This window comes from Gastrolobium bilobum, unplaced genomic scaffold, assembly GCF_033153095.1.
Source record: "Gastrolobium bilobum isolate Gb01-03AN ecotype WA unplaced genomic scaffold, APGP_CSIRO_Gbil_v1 utg4641, whole genome shotgun sequence".
Lineage (NCBI taxonomy): Eukaryota > Viridiplantae > Streptophyta > Magnoliopsida > Fabales > Fabaceae > Gastrolobium > Gastrolobium bilobum.
The window spans coordinates 103,278-120,927 of NW_026896884.1; the positions used below are offsets into that span (position 1 = coordinate 103,278).

A 17,650-nucleotide genomic window follows, 5' to 3' on the forward strand; every position below is an offset into this window, starting at 1 on the left:
TGGAACACACAAAATGAGGGCCAAAAGGTGACAGTACAGTTCAAGGTATTAGTAAGTTGTGTTACAGAAAGTAAGTTATATTCAAGGGAAGGGACAACCAAAACAGAAGTCACATGAAGATGTTCAGACAGGATAAGAGATCCTTTACCAGTGATAGAAGAGGTACTACCATTAGCAGTAGAAATGAATGATTGGGAAGAAGGGAAAAAATAATGCAACTTACTAGAATCCTTTATCATATGATCAGAAGCTCCAGTGTCAATTATCCAAATATCATCTCTAGAACATGCAGGAAAAAAAGGAGTTTTACCAACAGTACCCGTGTAAGCAGCATTGATAGTGGGCTGCTGGGGACTTTCATCAGAGGTAGTGACCATTGCTTTATTGTGAGACTGATTTCGCAGTCCCTTCGCTGGATTAGAATAGAGGCTCTGATACCATGTTAAAAATCAAAGAACTCTATAGAATAGTAATTCATTTTTTTTCTTCAGAAATTAAATCTTTCCAATTATAAAAATTATACAACTCAACACCCACCTACATGTGCGAACAAAGAAATTCTACTTGAAAGAAAGTGGGGGCGGCAAAGATCGAACCCGGGACACGAGGCTCTGATACCATGTAAAGAACCTTGGGATACACCACCCAAAAGCTAGCTCAAAGGGTGGGAATGCCCAAGGCCTTATAAAGGTCACATTAGTTGCTTATACAACCACAATGTGGGACTATATATCTCAACATACCCCCTCACACGAGAGCCCATTAGACTTGAAGCGTGGATGATGCAACAGGCTCAGCCTACCTGTGCTAAGAAATTCCACAAGAGAAAGTGGGGGGCGGCGAAGTTTGAACCCGGGACACGAGACTCTTATACCATGTAAAGAACCTTGGGATACACCACCCCAAAAGCTAGCTCAAAGGGTGAGAGTGCCCAAGGCCTTATAAACTTCGCATTAGTTGCCCATACAACCAATGTGGGACTATATATCTCAACACGCCCCCTTACACGAGAGCCCATTGGGCTTGAAGAGTGGACAATGCACAGGCCCACCTACCTGTGCGAACAAAGAAATTTCATTACAAAGAAAGTGGGAGGCGACGAGTTTCGAACCCGAGACATAAGGCTCTGATACCATGTAAAGAACCTTGGGATACACCACCCCAAAAGCTAGCTCAAAGGGTGGGAGTACCCAAGGCCTTATAAACTCCACATTAGTTGCACATACAACCAATGTGGGACTATATATCTCAACAATAACTCTGATTGCAATTGTAACTGCTTGGCAACAACTTGTACTTTTTCATTTGAAAGGCAACAGCTTCCATGATTGGTGAAGTATTTGGAAATTCTTTGATTCCCTTTTCAATGGTAGATTAGCAATTTTTCATTCATTTTTATCAACTTTCTTTTTTACCATGAATTATGGCTATGGTTGAATTATTGGACTTCTACACGGGTGAAATCATCATATATGGCTAGGAGTTAAGAAAATGCGGTTTATATTCCTCGTGTTACAAGAAAAAAGAAGTTTTTTTTCTACAGATACAATAATAATGAGTGAGAAAATGGAATCAGAAGAGAGAGAAAAAAAAGACTAAGGGGTTATTGGATTAGAATTTAAAAAAAAAAATTGAAATAAAAAATCTTATAAATTGTAAAAGACTATTTAGAATTGGAGGAATATTAAAGACTTTTTTTACAATCAAGATTTCGTAAGATTGATTTTAAAGGATTTTAATAGAATTTATAAGATTTGAAAGGATAATATGAATCTATAAAATTTTAAAAAATCATATGCATTTTTAATCGACATTCAAAATAACATGAGTCAATAAAAAAATAACAAAAAGATGCAATGATATTAATAAAAAAAGTAAAATCTAATGTAATTTTTTCAATCAGTAAAACATAATATAATTTTTAACAAACATTCAAAATTACTAAGCAACAGCTCTCCACATATCTAAAGTTATATTAGTCCTCCATGTATTAACATTTTCTCGTTCCTGCTCTTGAATTTGACCAATGAGTTGAAAATTATCTTCTTCATTAGGTATCAGAGTTATACATATATGATTATAAGATCCGATTTTTTATTTATTTATAAATAATTCTAAATTTGCATATAGAACCTAAAGTTCATGATAAAATTTCGTTTGAAATTTTTTGCAATTGATCTTGGAAACCTTAGGGGTTTTGTTCTACGTGATGAGAGTTTTCTAACCATATATCATATGCATGTTTTCATTGAGTATTTTAAGAAAATTTCGAAATTCAGATTTTTATTACACGAAACTTTAGAAAAAAATTCAAATTATTTTCAATCGATACATTGAAACCTTAAATTGCTTTGGGACTTTTGAAAAATAAGTTTTTAGTTACCTATTAACACAAAAATTGTTTGAAATCGTTTCCTATAGCGAAGAAATTTCGTTTATGAATGTATTGTTACGGAATATAGTGTTTATATTATGAAAGTTTCAATATTTCTTTAAATTGATCTTGTTTCATGGATGTAAAAAGAAAATTGGTTTGAGGGCTTTAGTTCCTCTATTGTTTCCCCATTGTTGTATGTTGTTTTAAATACAAAAATCATACATTTGTGCTAAGAAAAATCATGACCCATAACTTAAAAAATTATTTTTTCAACTTACAAAATCTCTCAAAAATCTGTTATTTATGAGATAGATTATATTAGAATATTGTTGATGTGTTGTTTCTAGGTTATTTTGTGATGAAAATCGCTCAAAAATAAGTTGTTTTTAGCTTTGACGAAGCTCACATGGCGGAACCCGATTTCGAGCGGGTCAACATGGCAAAGGAAGAAGAAGACATTGCAATAGAGAAATCTTAAGAAATCCTAGGAATTATGGTGAGATTATGAGAGAGGCATCCTATTTATATTTCTCACTAAAAGATCTCACGAAATTCACAACAATAGAAAATTCATTAAAATCGTTAGATTTTTGAATAACACAAGATTATTTTTTTCTTTGTTTAAAATCCTTATTGAATACCAAAAGATTTGAACAGACTCTAAAATAATCTTTTAAAATCCTAATCGAATACCTCGCAACTTTTTTTTAATCCTTTAAAATCCTAATTGAATACCAATATATTTTGTTGTCCAAAAACAATTTATTAAAATTCTTTGAAATCGCAATCTGATACACCCCACTAGGACCTCATATTTTACTATATTTGCATGAAAATATCTTTACTCCTGCAATATTATTCTTATATAATCCTAAAATAATTCGTCTTAACCTTTCAAAATATATTGAAAAAATATTTCTTATATAATCCTAAAATAATTCGTCTTAACCTTTCAAAATATCTCCTCCTCTTGCAACATTTTTTTATACAATCCTAAACAAAATTTCTACTTTTCCTGTTGAATTATTTTTGTCATATTGAGCTAAAAGTGAATGGGTTTTATTATATTGAAAAAAGAGAAAAAAAAATAGTAGGATATAATGGAACAATTACTTTTATTATATTAAAATAATAAATTATTTTTTTAATTTTTTTAATTCATATTCGGCCTAATATATCTATATGCGCCAATAAGTGACCTTTTTGTCACGTTTGGACAAAAAAATTATCAGACTGTCACTCCAACAGTAAATTTTGTCAAAATGTTACGCGGGATAATTCGCTACACAGTGTAACGAAATATGCCACGTCAGAATAAAAAATGTCACATGTCAAATTTTGAGAAATTAGCTACCCTATGTAGCGAATTTCTCAAAATTTGTCATGTGACATTTTTGGTTCTGTGCATTCTGACGTGGCATATTTCGCTACACTGTGTAGCGAATTACTTGCATGCATAATTCGCTACACTGTGTAGCGAATTATGTCGCGTGACGTGACAGTCTAGTAAATTTTTTGTCGCACTTTGGTCACTGTCACCCAATAAGTTGGTTATGTTTATTCGTTTATTTTTTAAAATTAGATCATAATAAGTCTATAATTTTAGCTTCCACCAAATTAACATGCCAAACTAGATTCAAAATATTTCCGTAAATAGGGCCTTACAACAAATTCAAACTTTGACCCAACTTACGGATACATCAAGTATTCGTTTTGGCAACTAAACCCTAGTACAAAACACTCTTATTAGTGAAGAAGAATCGGTGTGGTGTGGTGTGGTAGCAAATCGAGCAATGGGAGGAGTTTTGCTTGGCATGCCGGGGCCATGGGCTGAAGATTATCACGAAGCATCTGATCCTTATACAACTAAAATTGGAGGACTCCCTGTAAGTCTTCTCATGACTCATCTGTAAAACTAAAACCGTACACAATTCTGATTCTGTTATTGCTTCTGTTTCTGTTACCCTAAGTTTGTTATGTTTCAGTCACGTTCTGATTCTGTTACACAAGTCAGTTATGTTTCAGTTAGTTGTTAGCTTCCACCATAAGTAATTAAACCTATTGTGTTATCAGGTGTACTCATGAGTTGTATATAGTTCAGTTTTTTGATTCAATGAAATTCACCATTCGTTACAGGACTGGCCCCTTCCCATTAATGCCGAATTGCTACGCTGTGCTGCCTGTGCCTCTAGGCTCTGCCTTGTTGCACAGGTTCATGCTCCTACCTCTCAACAACGCATTCTTTTCATCCTCGGTTGTGTTGCGCCCAAATGCCGAACCAGCTGGCGAGTTCTTCGCGTTCAGAAGATTGGTGACGTTGACAATTCTCAACAGAAACAAGTCTCTGAGACTGCCTCGTCCGGTGAGGTTCGAAATAGTGATGATGATGATGAAGGTGACATGGATTTTGAAGAACTAGGCAGGGCACTCTTTGAAGCTGGGACTTTGGCTTCTAAGACTAAAAGCAAAAAACGGCGGAGAAGGCGCCGAGACAAACTCCCTGCTGCATGTTCTCCGTATCCAAGAGTTACAACAGTAGTTGATAATGATATGCCAGGTAAAAAGATGCAAAAATTATGCAGTATATCTTATGCCAATTCATTTATGCGCATACAAAATGATCCCTTGGTTACGTATATAAAATTGTGCTAAAATTGCTTTAATTGGTTCGTGTGTTGGTTGTTTTCAGTGGCGCCTTGCTTTTATATATACACACAGGAAGAACAGTCTTCAGGGCCTCTTAGTTCTGTATGTTTGAAGTACTCATCACTTTCTATTAAGAAGGATGAAATTGATGTTGAGGATCATTCACAAGCAGAAGAAACTTGGGAAAAGGAACATTATGAATATGATAAAGCTTTGACTGCTGATAGAACATACCTCAAGTTCAAGAAAAGATTGGATGCATATCCTGAGCAGTGTTTCAGGTATGTACCAAATGACGCATTGGAGTGGATTGTAGAGTTAAATGCACCTGCCCCACCCTTATCACTTATTTTGGTCTCAATTATCAATCCCTTGTTTTAGTTTAAATTACTTGTCAAGGATTGAGACCAACCCATTGTCTTCTTTGAAGGTGTAAGAATTGTAGAGACTAGAGCAGTAGTGCCAGGGCGATAAGGTTGGCTTATAGTTTCAATTGGAGAGCGTATGATTTTGATGTAGCATGTTAAGTACTGATCAAAGAGGCTATTTGCTCAACCTTTACCAAGATATATAATTTATTTCTAGTCATTGTACTGATTGGGAGTTGCAATAGTTCTACCTGCTTTTTGTGAACATGCAATAGTAATTATATAAATCCACCTGAGTTGAGGAAGTTGGAGAAAGTTTGGTTTCTCCATCAATTTTTCTCTTTGTGGCTCTCTTTTGATGAGTTCTAAGGTTATTTTAATACATCCATTTATCAATGCATTCATGCTATCACTCTATTATTAATATTTTTCATAGAATCAAATCTTTCCTTTTCTTTGCTTCTCGTTCTTCCCATTTTTGGGCTTAAGGAACCGTAACATACTTTTCTTATCATTCCTTTGTGCAGATACTCATATGGTGGGAAGCCAATTTTAGCTGCAGCTGGTGAAATAAACCCTGGCAGCTGCAGGCTTTGTGGCAAACCAAGGCAATTTGAGATGCAGCTAATGTCTCCATTAATATACTTTCTGCGTGAAGCACTTGATGATGACCAAAGACAGATGTTGGAAAACTGGGATTGGATGACCCTTATCGTATACACTTGTTCTGAGGTTGGTATTCTGCTATTGCCAGTTGATATATATAACTATTCCTTGCCCTTTTACAAGTTTGACAATATAAGAAAGGGTTAATAGTGAAAAAGTTGTTAGATGGCAATGTTATCTATTGTGTGTGCCTGGCTAGTTATATCAGGGCAAATGCTTACTTGACGGCGATAAGAAATAGAGGAAATTTCTGGGTTTGCCTGCTTCAGTTGGTTATACTTATTAAAAAGTGCACCCCCTTCCTGAACTTGGTTGTCTGTCCAACCTTATTACCCCTTCATATTATTAGCTTTAGTTGCTATATTGCCTCCTTTAGACATATGCATTTTCTGATTTTCATTTAACTATCTTCGTCATGTTTCATTGAATGGGGGAGTATACATGTTTTGCTATGTATATAGCAATTTGACCAAAAAATCGTTTAAGTTTTGTCTGAATAATGTACAGCTCTAGACAACAAGATTTTACTGAAAGGATATAAGTTTATCTTCATGGAGAATAGAGTGTCCTGTGAACTTGTCTTTTTGTGCATGTTAATGTTCTTATCTCTTGATTTTCTCAGAGTTGCAATGAAGAGATGGAGCAAGCAAAGTCCAATAGTAATGGCTGGATTGTAGTTGAGGAGGCAATTGTAGCTCAATATGAGGAATCCATGCCCATTCCGCTTGGCTATTTCTCATGATCATTGGCGTTGCTGTAAAGAGTACAATACATTTCATGCATAGAGTTCGCTTGAGAAGTTTGAGGACACAACAGCACATAAGTTTGAAGGTATTGAGAAATTTTAACTTAAAGAAAAGGTATTGGAATTGTATTCTACAATGAAGATTTGGTGAGGTGAGTTTTTGTCTGGTGTGCTGGTGAGTTTTTGACCTTCTGACCCGATTACCCAGCTCTTGGCTCGAGCTGTTGAGCAACAAGATGGATGCTGCATCTACTTTCTTCCCAGGTCTTTCTAATTGTTTAACAACCAGATAAAGAAGTTTCACTCATGAGTCATATGCTAATGGCTGGTCAAGCACTCATCCATGATTACATCATCATGAATGTCTCAATTCTTCATGAAATACCCATCCATCCATCCATGATAGATTTTCCGTTTTTTAAGAAGCAATTCATATTTATTGCAGATAAGTGATTCTTATTTGAGTTTGTTGCAGATAAGTACACAATTTGATCTCTGAAAGATAATCTTCATGTGTTTTTAATTCCTGACATATTATGTTGGTCTTCAAAAATGCTAATAAAAGTGCTCACATGAAACGTAACGTGTCAAATCAGCTCTTCCATTAAGATTTTTGAAAGATCAACTTATTGTACGAATAACGTGTCAAACCACCCACACCAGGTTCAGTTTCTGCCTCACCCACTTCCCTGAACATCAGAAGCGATAGTTGTATAGTTCTTTCATGAGAAATATAAAAGAGTAAATATATCTAGTTCTTAACAAAAAATACGATTTTTATTTTACTCCTTTACAAAAATAAATTAATCTCGAGGTCTTTAAGAAATTCAAAATGGATTCATTTAGTTGAAATTGTGGTCCTTCACAAATTCAAAAAAGATCTATATTAGTTCCTCAAAAGGACTAAAATGGGTCCATTTTGAATTTCACAGAATCAGACAATTAATTTATTTTTATAAGAGACTAAGGTGAGAATCGTATTTTTTGTTAGGGATCCAAAATGATATTTACTCGATATAAAATAAAATAAATTCAAAAGGGTGTCTAAGAACCTTTGAACTCACTCAAAATTTGGAGGGGGAAACTGTATCTACATATTCTGTATTGAACACTTGTTGGACCTTTTCAGTAGAGAAATTGTATCCACCAGTATCTTGGAAAGAAGAGGTGGTTTTGAGCAACATTTTGGACATCCTCTCGAAATGACTAAGACGCAGAAGAGAATAGAGAATATGGTTGTTCTGCTGAAATTGTCCCATCTAACAAGTCATCAATCTTCGATTGCCACAATCCATTGCTTGTTGAGAAGGTCTCACACTTTTAGCCTAATATGACAAGGGATGATGATAATAGGGGGTGTTTGGTAGAAGAGAAATTTTTATATATTTCAGAAATAATTAATACCGGATTGTAGTAGGAAATATATTTTTATTGGAATGTTAGTAAAAGGTTTATTGGAAATATATTTTTACCTGAAAATTTATGGTTAAAATTAGTGAGTGTGTATTTGGTTGATTGTTAAATATTAGTGGAAATATGAGGTTATTTTACCAAAATAACCCCTACTTTACCAACTAGAGGGAGGGACCAACAAATGCTATGCTTACCGTCGTACAATTAGCAAGGACAATTTGGTCTAACATTTCGCGGGTCTACTTCCACTTGCCAGGGCAGAAAATTTTTCTATATAATCTATGAAACTTTTGTGAGGGGAGTCGTACTGATTTTTTCGATCAATAACAAATTCCGGGAAACATTTCAACTCTGAAAAGTTGGTCATTTTAAGCTACCAAACATAGCATTCATATTAGTCCGACCAACGTTTCTCGAGAATACAAATATAATTCTGCTAACAAACACGCCCCTTTCCCTATTCAATGACTTTTTTTTTTTTTTTTTTTTTTAAAAAATCTTTATACAATGGTGGCACTAGAGTTAAAATCTATATCCTTATACAGACTATTAAGTCCCTTGCCACTAACCCACACCTTGACCTTGTGACACTTTATGATTTCGTTTTACAGCTACTTGACACTTGGTGCTGAACAGAATGTCTTGAATTTAAATTTCATTAAATCATAGAATAATGTTTTTTTAATAATTAATAGCTAGTACCATTGGAATATTTCACTTTCCACTTCAGCACTCCTTATTTACACCTTAGTCCTTATATATATGGTTAGGAAATTGACTCCGACAGAACTATAACAACAAATAAAGGAAATTGAAAGCAATAAATGCAATATTGAAATTTAAAATGGAAAAATCTTCAAACAAATCAAGGGAAAAAATCACGCCACAAGAGTAAAAAAATTTCATTATGGTAAATCCTAAAATTATAACCTTTCTGGACATAATAATTTTATGGGTTTTATAAGAGTTATGTTGTAGGAAAAATAATTGTATAATGTTATAGAGATTCGTTTTGCATGCTGTAATTTTCTTTTCTTTTTTCAAAAAGTGTGAGTCCCACAAAATATTGTGTATATAGAAAAGTTTGCTGTGTCATGTTAAATGACAAATACAAACCCCTAATTTTATCCCTCTTTATAGAAAAGAAAATGCTGTTGACAAACAATTTGAAGCCAAACGGTGGAAATATCCCAGTTGGCTTCAGTTCCAGTCTCAACAAGAAAAATCATCGTTTCTCATATTCAAGCATAGAAGAAAGAATTTGTAATGAGGACTTAATAGGGTCAGAAGAATAGCCGAATCAAATGTCATTAACCAATGATTTGGAAAAAATTCATAAATCCCCTTGTGATTTATTTTTTTATCACTTACATCTCTATTTTTTTTTTCTTATCAATTAACCCCTGCAATTTTTTCCCATTCAAATTCACCTTTAACATCATTAGTAAGTTAATTAACTTATTCATTTTACCCTTTTTTTTTTTTTTTTTTTTTTTAAGTTTGAAGATTCAATGCAGTAGCAAAGAACTCCCTAGCTCACGTTTACTTTTCAGTTGAATTTCGCTGTAGTCCACAGAGTCGGGATTCGTAATGGGTCTAGGGGGCTTAGGCTTCTATCTTCTTTTATGAAAGAGAGTTAAAACCATTCCCTTATTTGCGTAGATTTCAGGATTCATTCGCATTTATGCTATCCTCCAATGCCTCAGTGTCCTTTACTTTTTGACTATTTTTTTTTTCCATGTCATAGGAGATAATTTTATTTTTTACACAGACATATAAATGTGTTATTTTTTTTTCTTCTCTTCATATGGCCCCACACACTTTTTATATATGCATAGAAGATAAAATTATCTCCTATAATATAAGAAACATTAATTCTTTCTTTTTGTCATAGTCTGGAATTCTTTTATGAGGATTACTTCTCTCGTATGATAAGAGAGAAAATTCTCTTATGTTAAGAGACAAATCAAGTGAGGTTCACCAATTTTTATTTTTTTAAAAGGAGACTTTTTTTTTGACTTGAATACAACATAAGAGATCAAACATCAAACATAAGAATATGATTTCCCTTCTTTTATCCACCGAAAAGTAGCGGTCTTAATTTAAAGCTAAATTATCTACAAGAAGACGATATTGAAAGGTGCAAAGCTTGTCAGTTGGTTTTCCATAAGCGTTGCTTCAGAAAGGTTACAAATTGTCTTTGTGGGGCACAACCAAGATTGAATGAGACTAGGAGCTTGACCAACAGAGCAAGCCAAAGGGGAGGTTTATTGAAACAAGAGGAACTTTGGACTTGTTGGGCAGGGGACTGTGATGACTGTGATAAACAAAACCCCAAACTTAAAATAAGGGTAAAATAGGTAAGTTAATTAAATTATTAACCGTGTTAAAAGTAAATTTAGATGAAAAAAAATCACATAAAGGTAATTGATAAAAATAAGCATAGAGATGTAAGTGATAAAAGAATAAATCACATTACTTTTTATGTACAAAATCAACTAAGTTGATTTAGAGGCCAATTTAAGACTTTGAAAAAAAAAAAAAAAAAACCCTTCACTTTAACAGTATAATTTCTAAATCCTACTTGGTCCTTCTAATAATCCTCTTAATTAAACAAAATTACTCTCTGTTAAACCCCGAATAATAAAGATAGAAGTGAAAACAATCCGAATAATGAGGATAAAAGTGAAAGCAATCCTTGTACATAATACTACCCTTTCATAATTATAAGAAAATTGTTTTCCGAATTTAAACTCATGAATTTTTAGTGACAAAATAACAACTGTAAACTCACCCTCCTTAATCCTCTCAATTACAAAATGAAAAAAAATATTAATACGTTTTATCTTCTTACAATATCAAATGTATTTACTTTTTCATTTCATACTTACTTTATTTAGTATTGAGAAGATTATTAAAAGGATATTTTAAGACGATATAGCAAAACTTAACAAGAGTATTACTTCAGTATACAAGAGTGTTACTTGTCAATAGTCGGAAACGAAAAGCCATGTACGAAAGAATCGACCATATATCATTGATAAATTCTTCTCAAACTTTGAACAAATATCCTTTCCACTGTGAAAGCCTCATGAATCAATGGACACGTAACATGAAGAACATAGAATTTGTAACAAACATATAGCTTCATTCCATGCAAGAATACATGAGTGTATTACCTATGACTCATTACCAAATACAGAGATCCTCAGACATTAATATATGAGCGCTTTGTTCTGGTCGCAGCACTGGTTTCTGATGAATCAGACAAAGAAAACCTTGGGAAGCTATAGTTTTCAGAGACAGAAACTGGCCGTTGAGGATAAAGTGTGGGCGGTGGAGTGAGATTGCGTTGAGCTGGAAGAGGAGGAAGCATGTTATACTTGTAAGGATCACCGTTTCGACTGTAATCAACAATAAACTTTGTAAGGATTTGGGGCATATCCTGCAACTACCTTTCAACACAATGGTCTAAGATTTTTCCCATCTACATCAAACTAACAAGGCAGAACCAAACCAAAAATTTACATTTATGCATGAGTCTTTCCAAAGCGGAAAAATTAGATCAAGAAAGCATCATCCACACAAAGAAATTCCTGAGAGTAATGTTTTGTGATGATGACAAAAGCACCGCAACATGCTAGAATCAAAATGATTCCAAAGTCAAGTAGAACATACCTTGTAGTATAAGAATGATCATCTTCATCAATCAAATTTTCATCAATACGCTGGGTATTTCTCTGAACTGGAGAAACAGTCCATGCTGGTGCAGGTATTTCATCTGAGAAATATCTTCTCCTAATCAACTAAAAGGAGAGACACCAGAAAATTTAGATCATGCGCCGTGTACTAAAAAAATGATAAAGAAATCAAAGAAATACTGACCATATGGAAAAAATTTATGACAGCTTCCTTGTCATACCTTGCTTCTTTTGCAGCCTACAGATGTCCAACATATTGATCACAATTAGAAATACAGGTTTGTTCTATTCTTAGACAACAAAATAGAGATGACAACATTAAAATGTAATGTTTCAATCAAGTAATCCGTAATATCCAAATCTCTAAAGAAATACACAAGGTGTCTGATAGGAAAAAATTAGAAGGTAAATTCTACTGGTGTATCCAATTCAATCAACGAAAGTCACTATCTCATATTGGTCCTAAAATATCTGAACATCAGTACAAAAAAGTACAAGTAAAATTTTGAATTTACACAATACTGGCAAGTAGTTCAAACTCCCTAAGAATAAACATTCATTCAATTTTACCTCAACACAACATACCCATTTTCATTGGGTAGCTCATAATTCAAATTTATAGGGTTATTTTACACTTATTTATAATGTATTTTGCTTGTTTATTTAATTGTTTTGAATAAGAATTGACTTGCTTTTGTTCTTTAATTAATTAAGTATGATGGAATATATTTATATTCTTTTGGGTTATTCTACTAGAGAAAATGCCCAAAAATTGGAGTTATTGGGAAAGAACTTAATTGCAGCAAGGATTGAACTTGCCCAAAATCAATTTTAAGTAGCAGAATCTTGATTTTAAGGGTGATTTTTTAACAACTTTTTTGCGGCAAATTTTTTGACAATTTTCTCTGCATAAATTGGCCACAATAGGCTCAGCCTGGTAATCAGATTAGATTTGTAATTTGAAATTCAATTTCAAATTAAAATCAAATCTCAATCTTTATCGCAAGAGCATAATATAAGGAGAATACGGGCGAGAGACTACTAATAAGTATGAGAAGGATTGCTCCAGAGGTCGAAAACAGGGGAGAAGGCATTGAATCCTCATCTCTTCAATCATCACTCATCCAATAAGGGCAGAAGAGACACTATCAAGACTGGGGCATTGGACATAAGCCATTTAGCCAAGTAAGGGGGAATCTTCTTTCTTTCTCTCTAATCTTGCTTCTATGGATTGTAGCTCAAATTTGTTTTGTTGTTTCTTTTCTACCATGAACTAAACGTCTTATTCTGGAGCTTCAATATTGCCTCGCCCCTTAGGCCTATTTTATTCCCTTTTAATTTATGGATTTGACTGTTTATTTCAATCTTGTTCTTAATGCTTCTGCATGATCGATTGTTATGGTAGATTTATTCACTAGATGGTAAATCACATGATTCTTATAAGCAGTTGAATATGATATCCTTATGAATTCGAAAGAGGGAGCATAAAGAGGTGGACCACAGATGTACCCACATTCTCAGTAACCACAGACAGACTTGCACTTCATGCATTTATTTAGTAAGTTTTGATTAAAGATATGATAAGACGCTTAAACAAATAGACTTAATTGACATAGAGTCATAGACATATGCTTGTAAATACCTTAAGAGTCTGGCTAATGATCAAATCAATGGAATTACAGTTTTACACACTTGATGGGTACTTTGTAGTTCCTAAATTAATCTTAATAAGGGGAATATAATAATCTAAGGGAAGTATGCTAGGTGAAATTGGAATCCCAGCTTTAAATCCTTTGATAGTAATTCTAATCATGCTCGTCTTTATCTTAGTTGCATTTTTCTTTTGCTCTTTTATTCCTTTACATCAAACAAATAATTTCAACACCATAGGCTTCCAGATTAAGAGAAAATTAATTAGCAAAATAATAATCCTCGAGGGATTGACACTTTCACATATATTATTTATTTGACATCAATATATAGAAAATGGTCATCAATAGCATACTATATTAGGCATAGAAAGTGAAAGCATAAATAGCATTGACACCGAAAAGTTAGTTAAGACTTAAGAAACTTACTGCAATAAGGCCCCCACTGCCAGGAAAACTCTCAGTTAGAGGAAGCTCCTCACTGTATGGAAGCAAACCCTGCTTCTCAACCCATTGGTACGCAACATCAACAAGATTACCGCTGCTTCCTCTTGTACCCTCTTTTGCAGCAATATCAGATTTGTTACCAATAACAATATATGGAACAGGTAGACCACCAGGGCCAGCAGATCCTAAAGGTGCTGAAAACGTCCCTGTTGCAGCAATCTCAGCTGCCCATTTCTTCAAGCTAGCCTTTGTTCTTCTCTGTGAAAGATCGTGAACAAAAATTACTCCTGAAAATGAAGTTCAAACATGAATCCTAAATTAAAAAATTAGACAACTAACTCTCAAATATGCATTAACTGTTAAGGCTCACTAATTACACCCAAATTATAATTGTGAAAATTCCAGCAAAGCCAAATGTTATTAAATAAGGGGAGGATGCAATTATAAATAATAGTACTAAAAGGGTTGATCATATCCTATGAAGACTAAATGGATCAAAGTTTTAGATCAAAATTTTAATCTGATTCTATTTATTTTGAGTACACAAGACTTGAGAAAAAGAAAGATATATTGGCCGTTTAAGTATTCAAAATCTTTTTACTCATTGTTTTAAACTTCCCGATTTTAGATTGAATATACACAATTTCTTACAAATGTGTAAGCAACTGTAGATTTAGAAATAACTATAAATAAAAGAGAAGCTCTAGTACTCACCATTAATCTGCGAATAAAACAGAGAACGACAATCTTTGTACCGATCATGTCCTGATACATCCCATAGCTCAATGAAGAAATCTCTCTCTGAGTCACCTTTAAGGCTACTTGAGGAACTGCTAGAATTTCCATAAGTAGTGTGCTGGAGAAGGCAACCATGAAAATTTATCTAAGTCTTGAATGGCAGCAACAATAATATTTTTCTTAACCGGGAATAGAGAATGAAGAATTTTTACCTTCACACCAACTTCACAACCAATTGTCTGAGGAGGGTGAGGGATGGAAGAACCTTTAACGATCGAGTGAACTAGAGAACTTTTCCCAACACCTGAAGATTTAGACAATATAACATATCTTGAGTTTAGATCATTATAAAAAATGGCTATAGAGGGTAGAGCGAAGGGGTGTGACAAGAAATCACGTGCTCAAAAGAATAAATTTTTTTAACCATTGACCTACAATTCCGGGAACAGTCTCTCTGCAAAAATACAAAAGTAAAGTTGCGTATAAGGATTGCCCTCACCACTTTTGTACAAGGATTGACCTAGAATTCTTTTATAGAAAAATAAATATTATTAGAAACAAAGGATAACGAAGAGGGTGAGTCTTGGAGTAGTGGTAAGGTTGCTTCTTTGTGACCAAAAGGTTTGACTCTAGGAAACAACCTCTTTGCAAAAAATGCAAGAGCAAGAGTAAGATTGCTTACAATCTATCATCATCCCTACGTTGCAAATTTGGGGAACCATGTGCACTTGGGTTTGCCCTTAGAAACAAAGGAGATTAAGTACAACTAAAAGGAGCATAAGCAATCCTCCAAAAACAAAAGCAAAATTCAACAGAAAACAAGAAAAAGAACAAAAGAAATAAAAAATGTTGCCAGATCTCTATACATATCAGAAATGACATCTGCCTAGAAACAACCATTAGAAGATGAGAGAAACACATAGAATTTAGGTAGAACCAGAAGGAACTATAGCTCTCATTCAAGTCTCTGGAAAAAGTGAAAATGTGAAGATAAATGAGAGCCTTGAGAAGAAACAAAACTTTCTAACATGCAAGGTGGAGATATGATAAAGGGCAAGGAATTGAGGAAAGACCCCCAAAATGCAACCCCCCCCGGCCCCAATATCCTCCCAGAACCTGATGTGATAATCATCATCCAAACCTGAGAAATCAGAGGTCTGAATGAAGTTTTCTTTGAGAGATAAACTTCAAGAGACCAGCACAAGTAACACTGGTCATTGGCTCGATGTGCAATCTGATTAAAGCAAAAGTTGTACAGAACTAGACAGAAAAGAGTGATAGAAGAAAGAAGAGATAAAAGAGAGGAAGAACGATTCTTTATTTATATTTCAGTACAAGAGCAAGCTCTTCTCAAGGGGATTTCCCCTTCACACTGAGAGAAGTCTCAGTCAACTAACAATTCATCCTAGATGCTTTCCCTTTAGAGATAGTCTCCCTATATACCTTTACCCTGTTTACACTACCCTGTTTCCCGCCAGTATCCTAAACAACTAATCACTTTGCTAACTGACCTGGCACCTATTAATAACCAACCTACTGCTGTTTGGGTATATTCCTGCGGGAATATACTATATACCCATAATATGAAGTTGATCCTTTTAGAGTTTAGACATGACTAAATAAATTTTTTTTATAAAACTCCGGCCAAAAAACCATTTCTATTTTTGAATTTCTATTACCTTGAGCATAACACACCATATGCCAGTTAATACAAACAACACAACTCTTGGAGTCCCCATTGGAAATTAGAAAGCTTTCACCATAGTTATTACTTTTCTCAATCCCTTAATATGAGATTTTGATCAGCTTTATCATAAAGTTCCAGTGGTAACAATAAACAAGGAAGAGAGACAAAATCATATTACCTGAGTCACCAACAACGATTACTCTGACCTGCCCGCATAACGGCCCACTGTTGAACTCTCTGCTTTCCCTCCAGAACATGTTTTCCTCCACAATCACTTAACGAAATCAACTCCAAATGCAAGCACACAAGCAAAAACACAAACAGCTTCACTACACATGCACCGGTCAAGTTCCCTCGAACGGATTCAACCCCGACAACCACAAAAGTACCAATTTTTTAATTTTGAAATCCATGCTATACGAGAATAGGCCAATCTCAGAGGAAAAAAGATGATACGCCGTTATTACACATCTCTGAAGAAACCACTATGAAGTAAAAACCCAACGCATAGCTCAGAAAAAGTAACCGCTTCGCCCAACGGATCTTACAAGAAATTGTGAAGTGGGTAACAGAAAAAAGGAGGTATAGATCAAAGATTTATTGGAAGGGAATATAATATACAGATACTGTCATCAAACGTTTGGATCAGATCAGGTGAAGGTGAAGGAAACTAAAACACGACGCCACATCCGTGTAAACAAAGCGAGCAAAAAGCAAGTGAATGCCTCATTTTTTTTTATTTTTTTTTTGTAACATTTAAAAAAATAGAATTGATATTTAAAAAAACAAGTAGAATTGCATGCAATAAATTAGTAATGTAATAATTTAATAGTGTTTGTGACATAAGTTATGTCATTTTAGGAGAGATATAGAGACAGAAAAATAAAAATTATGGGAGAGAGAAAGTGGATGATTTTTTTTAATTTAAAATTTAAATAATTTTTTTTTCCTGTGTTTGTCTCTCTCTTAAAAGGAAAGAGTGTTATGTCATTTAAAATGACAAACACTTTTCTCTTTAACAAATATAATTTTCACAAAATGATTATATATAGAGATAAATTATTCTACCTATTATTTTTTTCTATCTATCTTTGTCTATCACTTTACATTATTATATAAACGAGGTTTAAACTATCATACTTTATTCATTAATTTTAAAAATATAAAATTAATAAAAATGTTACTTTGCGTTGATAGCTATTTTCTATACACT

General features: G+C 33.8%; 2 protein-coding genes across 2 annotated transcripts; one reads left to right on the top strand and one right to left on the bottom strand.

Annotated features, from left to right (window-relative positions):
• Window positions 1-4,113: 4,113 nt before the first annotated feature.
• LOC133302643 (uncharacterized) lies at window positions 4,114-7,376 on the top strand. Its single transcript, XM_061502452.1, has 5 exons — window positions 4,114-4,263; window positions 4,514-4,934; window positions 5,067-5,304; window positions 5,919-6,123; window positions 6,680-7,376. The coding sequence occupies exons 1-5, from the start codon at window positions 4,171-4,173 to the stop codon at window positions 6,797-6,799; spliced, it is 1,077 nt and encodes a 358-aa protein (XP_061358436.1). The 5' UTR covers window positions 4,114-4,170; the 3' UTR covers window positions 6,800-7,376.
• Window positions 7,377-11,246: 3,870 nt separating this feature from the next.
• On the bottom strand, window positions 11,247-17,158 carry LOC133302642 (small GTPase LIP1-like). Its single transcript, XM_061502451.1, has 7 exons — window positions 16,616-17,158; window positions 14,963-15,054; window positions 14,727-14,868; window positions 13,995-14,299; window positions 12,101-12,154; window positions 11,894-12,021; window positions 11,247-11,619 (listed from the first exon to the last, which is right to left on the bottom strand). Exons 1-7 carry the CDS (start codon window positions 16,692-16,694, stop codon window positions 11,424-11,426), a joined length of 996 nt encoding a protein of 331 aa, XP_061358435.1. The 5' UTR covers window positions 16,695-17,158; the 3' UTR covers window positions 11,247-11,423.
• Window positions 17,159-17,650: the final 492 nt, after the last annotated feature.

Coding starts and splice junctions, on each gene's coding strand:
- LOC133302643 (XM_061502452.1), top strand. CDS start 4,171: ATGGGAGGAGTTTTGCTTGGCATGCCGGGGCCATGGGCTGAAGATTAT. Junction 5,305..5,918: donor TATCCTGAGCAGTGTTTCAG/GTATGTACCAAA, acceptor TCCTTTGTGCAG/ATACTCATATGGTGGGAAGC. Junction 6,124..6,679: donor TCGTATACACTTGTTCTGAG/GTTGGTATTCTG, acceptor TGATTTTCTCAG/AGTTGCAATGAAGAGATGGA.
- LOC133302642 (XM_061502451.1), bottom strand. CDS start 16,694: ATGTTCTGGAGGGAAAGCAGAGAGTTCAACAGTGGGCCGTTATGCGGG. Junction 15,055..16,615: donor AATCGTTGTTGGTGACTCAG/GTAATATGATTT, acceptor CTAAATCTTCAG/GTGTTGGGAAAAGTTCTCTA. Junction 12,022..12,100: donor TCATAAATTTTTTCCATATG/GTCAGTATTTCT, acceptor CTCTCCTTTTAG/TTGATTAGGAGAAGATATTT.